The sequence below is a fragment of the Melospiza georgiana genome, chromosome 3 (assembly GCF_028018845.1).
Source record: "Melospiza georgiana isolate bMelGeo1 chromosome 3, bMelGeo1.pri, whole genome shotgun sequence".
Lineage (NCBI taxonomy): Eukaryota > Metazoa > Chordata > Aves > Passeriformes > Passerellidae > Melospiza > Melospiza georgiana.
In genome coordinates this window covers 55,961,082-55,973,568 of record NC_080432.1, presented here as the reverse complement: position 1 = coordinate 55,973,568, position 12,487 = coordinate 55,961,082, and the positions used below count along the sequence as shown (strand labels likewise).

At 37.5% G+C, this 12,487-nt stretch overlaps 1 protein-coding gene across 2 annotated transcripts in view; it reads right to left on the bottom strand.

Moving 5' to 3' along the window:
* The window catches only part of DISC1 (DISC1 scaffold protein), a 169,429-nt gene that overhangs the window by 90,022 nt on the left and 66,920 nt on the right, over positions 1-12,487 (bottom strand). For both annotated transcript variants that reach the window (XR_009114279.1, XM_058021063.1), the window contains exon 9: positions 4,960-5,148. Coding sequence is in view for 1 of the 2 variants with exons in the window: in XM_058021063.1 (XP_057877046.1) it covers positions 4,960-5,148 (189 nt within the window). In the remaining variant the exon portion in view is untranslated. The remainder of the gene's footprint in view (positions 1-4,959; positions 5,149-12,487) is intronic.

The window sequence follows — 12,487 nt, the reverse complement described above, 5'->3', positions numbered from 1 at the left end:
TTCTATGTGGACATGATTTTGCCACACTGCCCAACAAAAGGCTGCCAAGTGCTACTCTGGAGCATGAACTGAACATCAGCTCAGAGTAAAGGATGCCACCAGCTACAGTGCCAGTCCATCCCCGCATCACCACCAAGGGTTTTACACCTTCTGTGAAAGCTAAACAGAGGGACCACTGGCTAATTCCTGCAGGACCACAGTCTGAGTAGAGATGGCCACAGACATAAGCAATAAACCATTCAATTGCACCACTCACTTTAATGACAACAAGCATTTAATAAAGGTGCGACAAGCAGAACTTAATGACCTCACCCATATTAGAAGTAGAGATACAAAAAGACTCAGAGCAGCTTCTTCTCCCTCATGGAAGCCCATCTGTTACACACTATGTGGGCTCTCCTTTAATGATTTATTTAAACAGAAGCAATCAAAAGGTTCAGCTCTTCAGTTTAGAATCACATAATTGCTCAGACAGAGGATGAACTATAGAAACAATATGGAAAGCCTATTTGGTGAAGAAAAACTATCACTGAGGAAGAACATTAAAACCACTGCCTGAAAAATCAGTTAACAAAACATGGAATCATTCTGGTTATGCCATAGGCACAAGAGTTTATGTCACACTTAGTTGGTATTTTTTGCAACACTTAAAAATGGTGTAAAATTGTTAATAATCTTTAGACATCTTCAAATAATATTCCAAAGACCAATTAGGAAGAAAAATAGAGAAGCTTTTGTACTAAAGCTATTAAAACAAATATTTAAACAAACAAAAAAAGGTAGGTTTCTCAGTGCAAAGTACACTGCATGTGTTTCTATTGTAAGACTTTCTTTGTTGCGTCTATCAGAATAAAAATGTCTTTGAAATAGAATAAGACTGCTTTGTAGCAAATGGTCATTAACACTTTGATAAATCACATCCTACACAATTGTATATGAAGCACAGAACCTTCTTTTCATAAATATTTCAGTATACAATAACGAGTATTACATTAAGCAGCACCACTAGTGGTTTCTGCTGTCCGCACAATATTAAGTTTCAGACTAATTAATTGCATCCTTCACAACAGTCAAATGTTCAGCTTTTGGAACAATGACTATAAAAATAGCAGAATTTTTATCATTCTTTGAAGTACATTCTGAACATATTTATTCCTAATTAGAATTCTAAAGCCAAAACATTGGGGTTTATTTTATTTTTAATAAAGCAGATTTTTAAAAATGAACTCCAATAGGTTTTTCTCCTGTTAAAAGTACAAAACACTCTGAGATATTCTGTGCAAGCATGCAGAGTGTGTGTATTGAACAAAAGAAAGTAAAACTGAGTGTGATAGAAATTTCCCCAGCTTCCCAAGAAACCCCTCTATTACATCTAGTCTGTTGTTTAATAAACCTATCTGTTCAATTCCAGAAAGCTTTACTGTACAAGCAGACTGGTAAGAGCTTTCAGACTTACACAAGCAATATCTAAGACAATAAAAGTCAAGGATGGAAACAAGAATTGAACAGAGAGACTGAAATATCAGCCTTCAAACAGTAGTTTGAGTTTTGGTGTTTTTTAAAAGGGTTAAAAAGCTATTTTCATGTGCATGATAGCCTTTATTTTTATATTTCCTCTAGAAATTAATGCAGTATAGAAATTCTACTTAACATGACTTGGCAAGCACAACCTAGCAATTAGCTCGGGAAGCACGGTGTCCCCTAGCTGTGTGTGTACACACATTACTTACAGGAGGTGCCTCCTCAAAAGTGTAATAGGGGCAGAAAAAGGCTGGGAGCAGCCAGGAAAAGAACTCAGCAGACGAGACAGGAAAACTTGCCCATCAGTACTGGTGATGAGGAAATCACAACAGGAGGGTAGGTTTCATTTCCAGCCTTGGGTTACAAATGCCAATCAACCCAAGCCAGGATTTATAAGCACAATCCAACAGTCTGGCAGACAGGCAAGTAATTAGGCTTCAGTTGCCTGGAACACAAGTTTGGTTGTTTTGGGCTGTAAAAGCAGTTCTCTTCTTTGCCATAACAGAACCTTCTGACTTTATAAGACAGGTCTGCACAATGACCAAGCACAAGACCTTCAGCAATTTCCCCAGAACCATCACGTCTGTGGTCCAGAAGAATACAAAGCTCACACAGAATCAACAGCACTGCTTGGTTTCACATGTTTATTGCAGGGATTGATTCAATCAGGATTGATGCTAGACTACCTGGGAAACTGTTTCACCACCATTTCAGGTAAAATTACATGACCTCTAAGTCTCTGGATTTCCTATCTGTAAAATGGCAATAAAAGTTGATCACTTTTATAGCAGCATTTTGATGGCCTCAGAAGAAAGTCAGTGTCTGAAGGGCAAGTTAGTACTATTCATCCTAAAATGCTAATACTTAGTGTTGCTTGTCAATGCTTCTATTATCCAACATGAAAAGCATATTTTTTAGCATCTCTAAAAATATGAAAGGATTTTTTTGTCAAATTTCCTTCATAGAGAGCACTGACAGCTCTCAGTGCAGTAAGCCAAGCCTGATTTTTGCACTACATCTGCAATATCTTTTATACTTGGGCAGCTGGCACAGAGTGAGAAAATTCATTAACATGCTAATGATGTGTCCTATTTAAAATTCCAGCTCTGATTATTGTGTGATTAAGTCTCTTCCCTTGACGTCTGCTTCCCTATATCTACATAACTGTGAAAAATCAACAGTTATTAATGAAATAAAAAATAGGTGACCAATTTATACACAAGATAAACATACACACATATTTTAGCATTTAAATTTTTTTTGTCTAATCTTTTTCATACAAAAGAGTATTAAGTTCAGTTTTAAAAAAAATCAAAGTTTTCAAGAAGCTCAGAGCACAAAACAACAATTCAAGTGCCAGATGACACAGAAATAGACATGTATAGGACCTAACCCTAATCTAGTGCACGGTTGGGCAGGAACACAGAAAAAAAGGCAGAACTGCCTTTCTCTGCAGCAACACAGATTTTATTGGCATAAATGAAACACCAGGCCTAGGGCTGCGATGCAAGTCAGGTTAGCTACCCCAACTCAAATCACACCTTTCACAGTGCAGACAAAGCCAACACAATTACCTCCAGCTCTTTCAAACAACAGCAAAAACAAATGGCAAAAAATTGTATTCCAATTCTTTATGCTGTATTCTCCAAACATATAAGTGCTGAGCAAAATAATAGTGTTCCATAAATGTGGCCTCTTTTCCTCAAGACACCATCTGCATACTGTTTTCCAGAGAGTATTTGAAAGCTTACATTCAGTTAAATGTGTTGGTATCAAACCCATGCCAGTGTTCTCAAATATTTTCATTTTTTAAAGGGGAAAATAGGGTTGATCACATGTAAAGGAGGCAGGGAGGATGAAAAGGGAAGATGTCAAGTTTCAATTTATGTATCTCTGACTAGCATCTGCTTGACAGTACTTTATTTTAACACAAGGATAAATTTCTCCTTATGCCTACAGAATCACAGTAAATTAAAAGAAAATCTACGGAGTAAACACCCAGTATTTTGAAATTTATAGTCCAAATAGTGGGACACTAGATGTCAGATAAAGAAGGTATCACCTTTCAGCTGTATAAATGCAAAAGGGAAAAAAAGAGTCTATGAACTTATACCATTTCTGTTGCTTCAGCAAGCATCTTGCACAGGCTTGATTTAAAACCTCACTAAATTAAACCACAAATGAGAATGCACATGTATATTATAGGAAGTTTAATTGTACTAAAATAAAAGAAAAACAAAATGGGCTGATTAGAAGGTCAGAATCCTTTTCAACTCTCTTGAAAATCCAAGGAAAGAAGAAGCACTGCCTGATGCGCATTTATGGGTTTTTATCACAATGCACTAAATTTGAGGAATAATTTGTTAAAATTTTCTCTAGATTCTAGAAAGGCAAGTTATCTAGAAGTATGTGTGTATATATATTATTCTTTACATTTTTAAAACATTGTCTTAGATTTATTCAGCTGCCTTCAAATCTTTTTGTTTCTAAGATAGCTCTGCTTATTTGCTTGCCTATGAAGAAGCTACATATGCTTCTAAAATAGAGCCACCTTCCTGTCTCCACCCAGCCTACTGCTCATAAGATCCTGAAAAAGGAAAGACACCTCAAAATCCTAAAGCTTTAAAGTAGCTCTCAGGACTGTATTTAGTTTAGAGATAATTACAGTAACTGTACATTTGTAGTCAATCAAATGTTACTGAGCCTTTTCACTTAAGCAAGCAGAAAGGCCATTTTATCTGCCTCAACTTCAGGAGTGAGTACAGCAGGCAAGAGAGTAAGTCAAGTCTAGGAATGAATTTGCTCTTTGATAATCTGTCAGTACCTTTCCCAGTAATTACAGACAACCTCCCCAATTCCACCACGACACTACAACCCAAGCCCACTGCTCATTGTTGTGTGAGAGCAGCACTTGGCAAGTTGGTTAAACTCCCCCTCAAACACAAGTTTACTATGAGAACTCTTGCTTTCAGAATCAGAAGTCTCTTGCACCTCATACATTCAGACCCACCACCAAATGTGCTATATATGTATGCACTAAACTTTTGGTTTTATATACTAAACATGTTCCTATTGTCACAGCCAGACACATCTACTGATCCTGCACAAAGACTTCGTGTTCCGCTGTATGGGAGCACAAGCACAGCACCATCATCACCGTGATAAAAATGGGCTTAGAAAAGAAAGGCTTTGAGAACTGGGCTAAAACAGATTTCTTAGAGTGGTATATTGCTGGGGTATCCCTTGTTCCTCACGGCCTCCCCCAACTCCAGGGGGAGGATGAGAGGATATTGAACATACTGCTTCTCTAGGTCACTGCCAGACTTTCCTCAGGACAATCAGTATGTTTTGTGAAATGCAGAATGATTAATGAAACCCAGCACATCCTCAGGAGTTCAGGTCAGAGCAAAAAGCTGTAACAATCTGTAAACTACTCACCAAAGGCAGTCTCTCCTTGTTCAAGTTCTTGTTTCAGTCTGGTGTAATCATCTTTAATTCTCTCTAATTTTCGCGTATTTCTGGCACTCAGAACCAACAGTTCATTGAGAAGTCCTTCCAGTCCCTCTTTCTCAGATGTTAATGATCTTATTTCTTCTGCAAGATCCTTTGCAGTGCCAAAATTACTTCCTGCATGTTTCGTGGGGGCAGGGGAAGAAAGAAGAAAAAGACAATGAGACAGACACTTGCAACATCAGTAGCTCACACAGCAATCCTGGAAAATTAGGCAATTATACTTCCCAACAGCAAGTGAAAGGGGAAAAAAAAAGAAAAACTGCTTTGCAAGCATCATATCATTAATATTACAAGAATAATATTTGTAGCTGATTTAACCTTACATACACAGAAATGGTATTTTCTTTAATTATTGATACTATTTACAGTTTTTCAGGAAACCTCTTCCTTAGGGTTCAAATAATGTCATACTGTAATTCAATGACTGCTGAAGTGTGATCGATCAGACCATTTTCTTCTTTTGGAGGACCCTTCAACACAGTACATTTGAAATAGAGGCCATCAAGCTGCTGGACCCTGAAGTATTTCCTTCCTGAACAAAGCAGCCCTGTGCTGGTTTTAGTAACAAGCACCAAAGATTGTTTATGAATGACACATTGCATTTCTTAAATGGCCTGCGCCTCAAGCAAAGACCACAGGGAGATGTTCTTCTCAGAGAATCCATTCAGAAGTCACAACCCTCCACTTCTGGCTCTGCCTGAACAATGAAATGTCACAGACAGGTAGAATGCCTTGCTTACACTACCAGCTTACACTGTTTTGGAGTTTTTACAAATGTCTGCTTCCTTTGGACAGGAATACAGAGTAAAAAGTTCAACTCCCAAGTGGTTTAGAGTGTAGCCTAGTAACATTTATCCACTTAACTGTTCTGAAAACCACTTTTATAAGCAGCTGGAGAGGAATGTTTCCTTACTTTGCAAAGAAGTCTTTTGTAATAAATAGAAAAGGACAGTGAGATACTCAGCCATTAAATTATTTTAAACAGCAGTATAGTACATTTGCACAACTGTACCAGAATCATTTTAATCATTGAGATACTTGGCTGGGGGGAAAAAACCAAACCAAAACATACACACAAAGAACAAAACTCCACCACCACACTTCAAGCTAAAGAATTCTTGATAAAAATAATTTTCATATAGAATTGCCCAATAAAAGAAAGAAAACCTTTAGCATAGGGCTTAAGCTGTGATATCATCCTAAATTAGCAAAAATTTGGTGATATGATCTAATAAGTAAAGGTATTTAGTAAGTAAAGGCACTTAGAAGATTTAGCCTTGAAGCAAATATTAATATAAAACAATCCATTCACAAAAATGTCTCATCAGCTTCTGAGGTATGTGTAATGACTTTAGACTCCTGAAATCACTTTATAATACCACCAGCATTATTCAGATGTAGGGGTTTCTTTTTGGTTTTGTTTACACAATATGATACACTGTTGCTTAGACACAACAGACCAATTGAAAAGTTTATTTTCAAATATTAACATACAATCCAAACAATCAAATCCACATCAGAATATCCTGAATTATGGCATTACATCTTTTTGACCTGGTGTCGAAGTGTTGGTCACAAAGCCTTAAAAGAGAACACTTAGCCTGCTGTTCAGTTTCTTCAAGACAAGGAAGCAAGAACAGGATGCAAGTGTTTACACTGGTCAGAAGATGGCAAACCACCACCAGCAGCTGCCAGGAGAGGTTCTATTCCTCCAGAATGCCTGAGAGAACAGGAGCACTTCCACCAAACACCCACAGCCATTCTCCTGGAGCAAAGGCGCTGTTGCAAACTCCAGTGGCTCTATGAGGGCAGGCGTGCCAAAGGGAGGCTTGCACTTATCAAAACTTTGGAAAATAGTTTATCAAATAAGTCAGAAGTTGAAGACTGAACATTGCTAAGCATGGTAGTCTTGCTTTGCATTTGGTTTTTTGGTGGTTTCTTTAGTCCCAAGGCTATGATAGTTTCATCCAACCTCTTCCTCATTTAAAGGTGATGTTTTCTTGTTTCTTTTTAACAGACTGAAAGTCCTTAATTTCTAAGTCCCAGCTAAAGCCCTATTTTCCACTTCTGTCTTCCAATTAAATAACTATGAACATGCTTTACAAATTGTAGGATCATATGGCTTACCAGAGCTTTACTGGGAAACAACAGCACAAATTTCTTTACCCTAATTTGTCATGTTTCTAAACGGGCAAAACAAAGCAGCAAAATAAGCAAGACAAAATCACTTAGAAAACTGGCAAATATTCAGATGATTCTAAGGCATCAAGACTTGAGTCCACCTTTATCCACCTGAACTCATCCCAAGCATCAAAGCACAAGAGCCTTAATAAAACATGAAGGTGAGAAAATCTTAATTAGAATCTGGAGCCCCCTGTTACATTTCAGAGGGCAGCAAGGAAAAAGGTATGATATTGCATATGAAAGTTTTATACATACTGAATGGATATGAGTCCCCAGAGGAGAAGTTTATATCAAAACTGAGACTATAAGGAAATGGCACCAGATACAAACCCAAAAGCCAAAGACACCCTACCTGCTGCAGCTTCCCATGACAGCAAAAATGTCTGTAAGTCTGCAGTGAAAATTCAGAAGAACATATAAAAACACAGGCATTACAAGTACCATTATCCTTGAGCTCTGACCTCAGTCCCAGTAACAAAAATAACTGCTTTCTACATGCCATAAGAAGGTTGATTTAAAAATTAATATATAATCCATAGCTGCCAGCATTGAAAAACATGCCCTCCTGGGCTGCTTTTTTGGTGTTGTTGTTGTTTTGCTGTGGTTTGTTTTTTTGTGGTTGAGATGTACACCATACAAACATTCTGAAAACATATGTCGAGATATTTTATTCTGCTAATGCTCTCAAAATGTTACAATTCCTCTTTTTGATAATTTAATAATTGGTTTGCCTAAATGAACACAGTAGCTGTTACTTTGTCAACCACTGGGAGCTATATTTTACGTAGCAATACCAGTGAGAGGGTTCTGATTGGCTGATAATAGTAAAGTCAGTCTACCTCTTCCCAGGAAACTCAAAAACCATGCACTCAATAGGACTGGTCACTCAGAAAATACCTACAGAGAAAACAAAGCTAAGGAATTAATAGTCTAAGATCAAAGCTGAGATTCTGATCTAAACCAGGATTCTGTGAAGTTGACTGAAGAGCAAGATGCCCCTTTTCCCATCTTTCCTTCTGTCTCACAGTGATGCTTGCTACAGATGTGCAATTTTAGCCACTGCATCCACACCCATTTAAACACACTGGGGGAAAACTGGGGCAGGAAACTTGCAGTAGCCAGTGCTCTGAACAGCTCATGTGCTTGCAGTGCACTGTCATGAGGAACTGAGTATGTACACTTCACTTTGAGGCACTGAACAGTACCATTACCTCAAAAGACAGCAACAAAAAAATTTAAATCTTCCTGCGTAATCTTGCCCTCTGGGGCTCTCTCCTTCCATGCATCCTTCATCCTCTACAGAAAGTGACATCAGGTAAGCTCCAGCAGCTTGATGTGAATGCCAAAAATACCAGCCAAATTAAGTACAACAACCCACACAGGAAAAATAGTAATTTTTTTTTAAATCTCCAGGCAGAAAGTAGCTATAAAATTGCTTTCACTTAGTGTAAACATTAGTATATATCCCTAATTTCCTCTATTCTTAAAATTTTTCTTGTATGGTTACAGCTAAATAGTACTCTGCACATCAAATATATTTTCAATAGATTTAGCCACAAACTCATGCCCATTATAACACCTCCTTGTCAGATTTTACTGTATTGGGCAGATTGTGGCCCATTAAGTAGCCTTGAAGTAAAATATCATGATTTTGATACCATTTGCCAGCAACAAATTGATTAAAAATACAGCTTGAAATCTGTGCAATTTTACCAAAAAACAAGAAATATGTTATTAATTAGACTTTATTAAATATTTCCCCCTTCAAAATATACGACAAAGTTAAGGGTCCTCAATTTTTTTACTCACAGTTTTTCTCAACTTTATGGCAGAAGTTATGTACATTCACAGCTAGCATTAGTTATGCTTGAAGCAGAGAGAGAAGTCTAAGTCCCACTGAAAATATATATTCATTGTAGTACAAATAAAGGAGTAATTTTTTTCATTAATAATAAAGCATATCTATTTGACACTAGCCTAAATGTAACAAGGAATAGACTGATCATTATTTATCATTATCTATAAATTAATTCTTCATATACTTACAGCACTACCTTTAATAATTCATAAGTGAAAATCTGCATTTTAGCTTAAGGCATTTGCCACCATATTATTTATCAATGGTACTGGAATTCAAGGCTGAAAATCTTCCACCCTGTGATTAATGAGGATACAAAGTGATTTCAACACCACAAAAGAAATTGAAGAAAACAAATACCATTCACCTACACACAAAGGAAAGGGGGAAAGCTAAAAACATGACAGAAATATAAGATTCTGGAAGGACTGCCAGTATGTTTGCACCTCTGAAAAAATAAACTGCAAATGAGGGACAGTCTACCATCTCCTCAAACATTTTACAGAAATCCAGCACATTTGAATTGCAATTATTGTTTTTAAGCAATAACACATGTCAATGCTTTTATGAAGCATAACACAACTACATGATTGATATAATTCTGAAAGGTAAATGTCAGCTAGAAGAAGGTGAGAGACCCCACAGACATACATTTGGAGGAGCAATTCTCAGCCACAGAGTGCCTCTTGTATCTGGACCTAATCAGTCACCATGGAACAACTCAGGAATAATTAAAAAAATAAAAAAAGGTGGTGGTGGGGAGCCCAAATAAATAAACCCCAAAGTAATAACATTTCAAGTCAGTAGTAACAATGGAGAGAGATATCATTGTCCCCTTCCACAAGTGTTTTCCCTCATGCACTCCAGACCACAGCACAACCTTTCTGCAGGGTGATAGCACCTTTTCTTCACAGCTCTCTCATCCAACATGTCTCCTTTGAGCACAAAACCACAGAAAAGAAGCTGCCAAAGAGAACTTGAGCTTCTCTCCTGCTCCAGGGATAGCTGCTTAGGTAAGAGGAGTGAAAGAAAGTAAGTTGTTTCATGACTGACTTCTCCAACAGAAGAAAAGATTTTCTGCTGTCTGGTCACATATCATGCTGAAACTTCAGCTACAATGAATTACCCTTGAAGTTCACTGAAAGCCAGTAACATCCAGCAGTCTGACTTGAAAATGAGATTAAAAAGACAAAAAGCATAATGTCCTGGTTTCAGCTGGGATAGAGTTAATTTTCTTCTTAGCGGCCGGTACAGTGCTTTGGATTTAGGCAGAGAATAATGTTGATAACACATTGATGGTTTTAGTTGTTGCTGAATGGTTGTTAGCCTAAAATCAAGGACATCTGAGTTTCCCATGCTCCACAAGCAAACACACCAGGAGCTGGGAGGGAGCATGGCCAGGACAGCAGATCCAAACTGGACAAAGGGATATTCCATACCACAGAACATCATACTCAGCAAATAAACTGGGGGGAGTTGGCTGGGAGGGACCAACAGCTGGCTGGAAATGGGCTGGGCACTGGTCTATGGGTGGCAGGCATCACTTTATAGGTATTGTGAATCACTCACCTGTCTTGGGCTTTATGCCTCTCTCACTCTCCTTTTCATTACCATTATTATTGCTGCTATTTTTATCATTAGTATTATTATATTTTATTTTGCTTAAGTTATTAAACTGTTCTTATCTCAACCCGCAAGTTTTGCTTTTTTTCTTTTTCAATTCTCCTCCCCTACTCTGAGCAGACAGAATGTCCACATTTGCTTCTGGCTGGGGACAAGCCACAACACAGAGCTGTCTGAAGTCTGAGGGACCATGTGAGAGTTGGTTTGGAGGACTCACTAGCACTATTTTTCAAATTAGTTAACAGGCATGCCAAAAAGTACACTGAAAGCCACTAACAGTGGCTTTCATGGTGGCAAATTTTATTTCATGGAGTATAAAGTGAGTGTTGTGGGAAGACATGACCATACACAGCATTGAATGCTGGAACCAGACACTGCAATCATGAAGTAGAATTAATCTGAATAGGCCTCTGCTCCATCAACCCAGGCTGCTGCTGGAATCAAGAATAGGAAATATCTATATAATAGCTATATCATCTGACAAGATGCAGCCCTCTATCAGACTCCAATTCATCAAAAAACTGAGCCTTCATGAGAAGGCACAAAGCAGCATTGCTATTTTTGTCTCTACCTCAACCCTTACCTCAATTCTCAGAAACAGAAAAGCTGAAGAGACCAGGAACACCACTACCTTCCACAGAAACACAAATTAAGTGCTGTATGCAGCACATCTGGGGAAGAACTCAACATCATACCAAGAGCTATGTGTCCATCCATATTTCTGAATGAAATGACAGACTACAGCAGGAGCATGAAAATGAGGCATCCATTAACATAAACCACAGATGGATGGCTGAAAATGTCCTTCTGCCTGCACTGGCATCTTCCAGCCTGATGGCTCTGTCCCCTCTCTAACACACTCATTCCCAACAGGAATACTTAGCACCAAATCTGGAAAGCTGGGGGCTCTTTTTGTTACAGTTGGATCCATGCAGAATTTGCCCTAAATGAGCATCAAACAGCAGCCAAAGAGGCAACAGCCCTAATAGTAAGCTTTGTGAAATATGCTATCTTGTATTTATGTCATGTTACTTATAAAACTATGTTTTTACATTGACATAAGGAATTATATTATTATATATAATTATTGTACTGCTGGAAATCATCCCACAACATCATTTCCAATCAGCTTCCACTTGCCAGTACTTAATGAAATAGAGGTAATGATATTTATAGGATGATGACACATGGTCTCTTACTGGTATAAAACAATTTAAAGATTTTTCAAACTTCAAGTCAGCTCACTCTAACTTCTGTGTTTGGATCCAATCTGTGTTTTCAAACCCAGAAAGTTAACAACATGCATCTCAGGGATAATAAACACAGTATTTCATTCATGCCTCCTTAGCTTCCCATTAATTCAATTTCTGGCTATCTAGTTCCATGCGAATACGCATTCTCAAGAGGAAAAAAAGTTCTCAAAGAGTCTATGAAAACAATGTAAAATGTACCTCCACAAACCTTTTTTATTCAAATATAGGAAAGAGATGAAACAGGACTAAAAATTCATTTTAGTTTGCATCTTCCTTCCTATTCCCAAATTATTTTCTCACTATGGAAACAACAGAAACACACCATTTCTTATTATTTCCTCTTGTATAAAACAGATTAAAATATGAAAATAATTTCAACAGTATTTCTACAGTTATGTTCACACTTGCTTAAACATCATCTTATTTGAATCTTCTTACCAGCTTCTAATTATTTAATCTGAAGTTTATTCCCTAGAAAAGTTTCATGCTAAATAGTAACACAATACTGAAAGAAAGAACACAGTATCAGTTACTG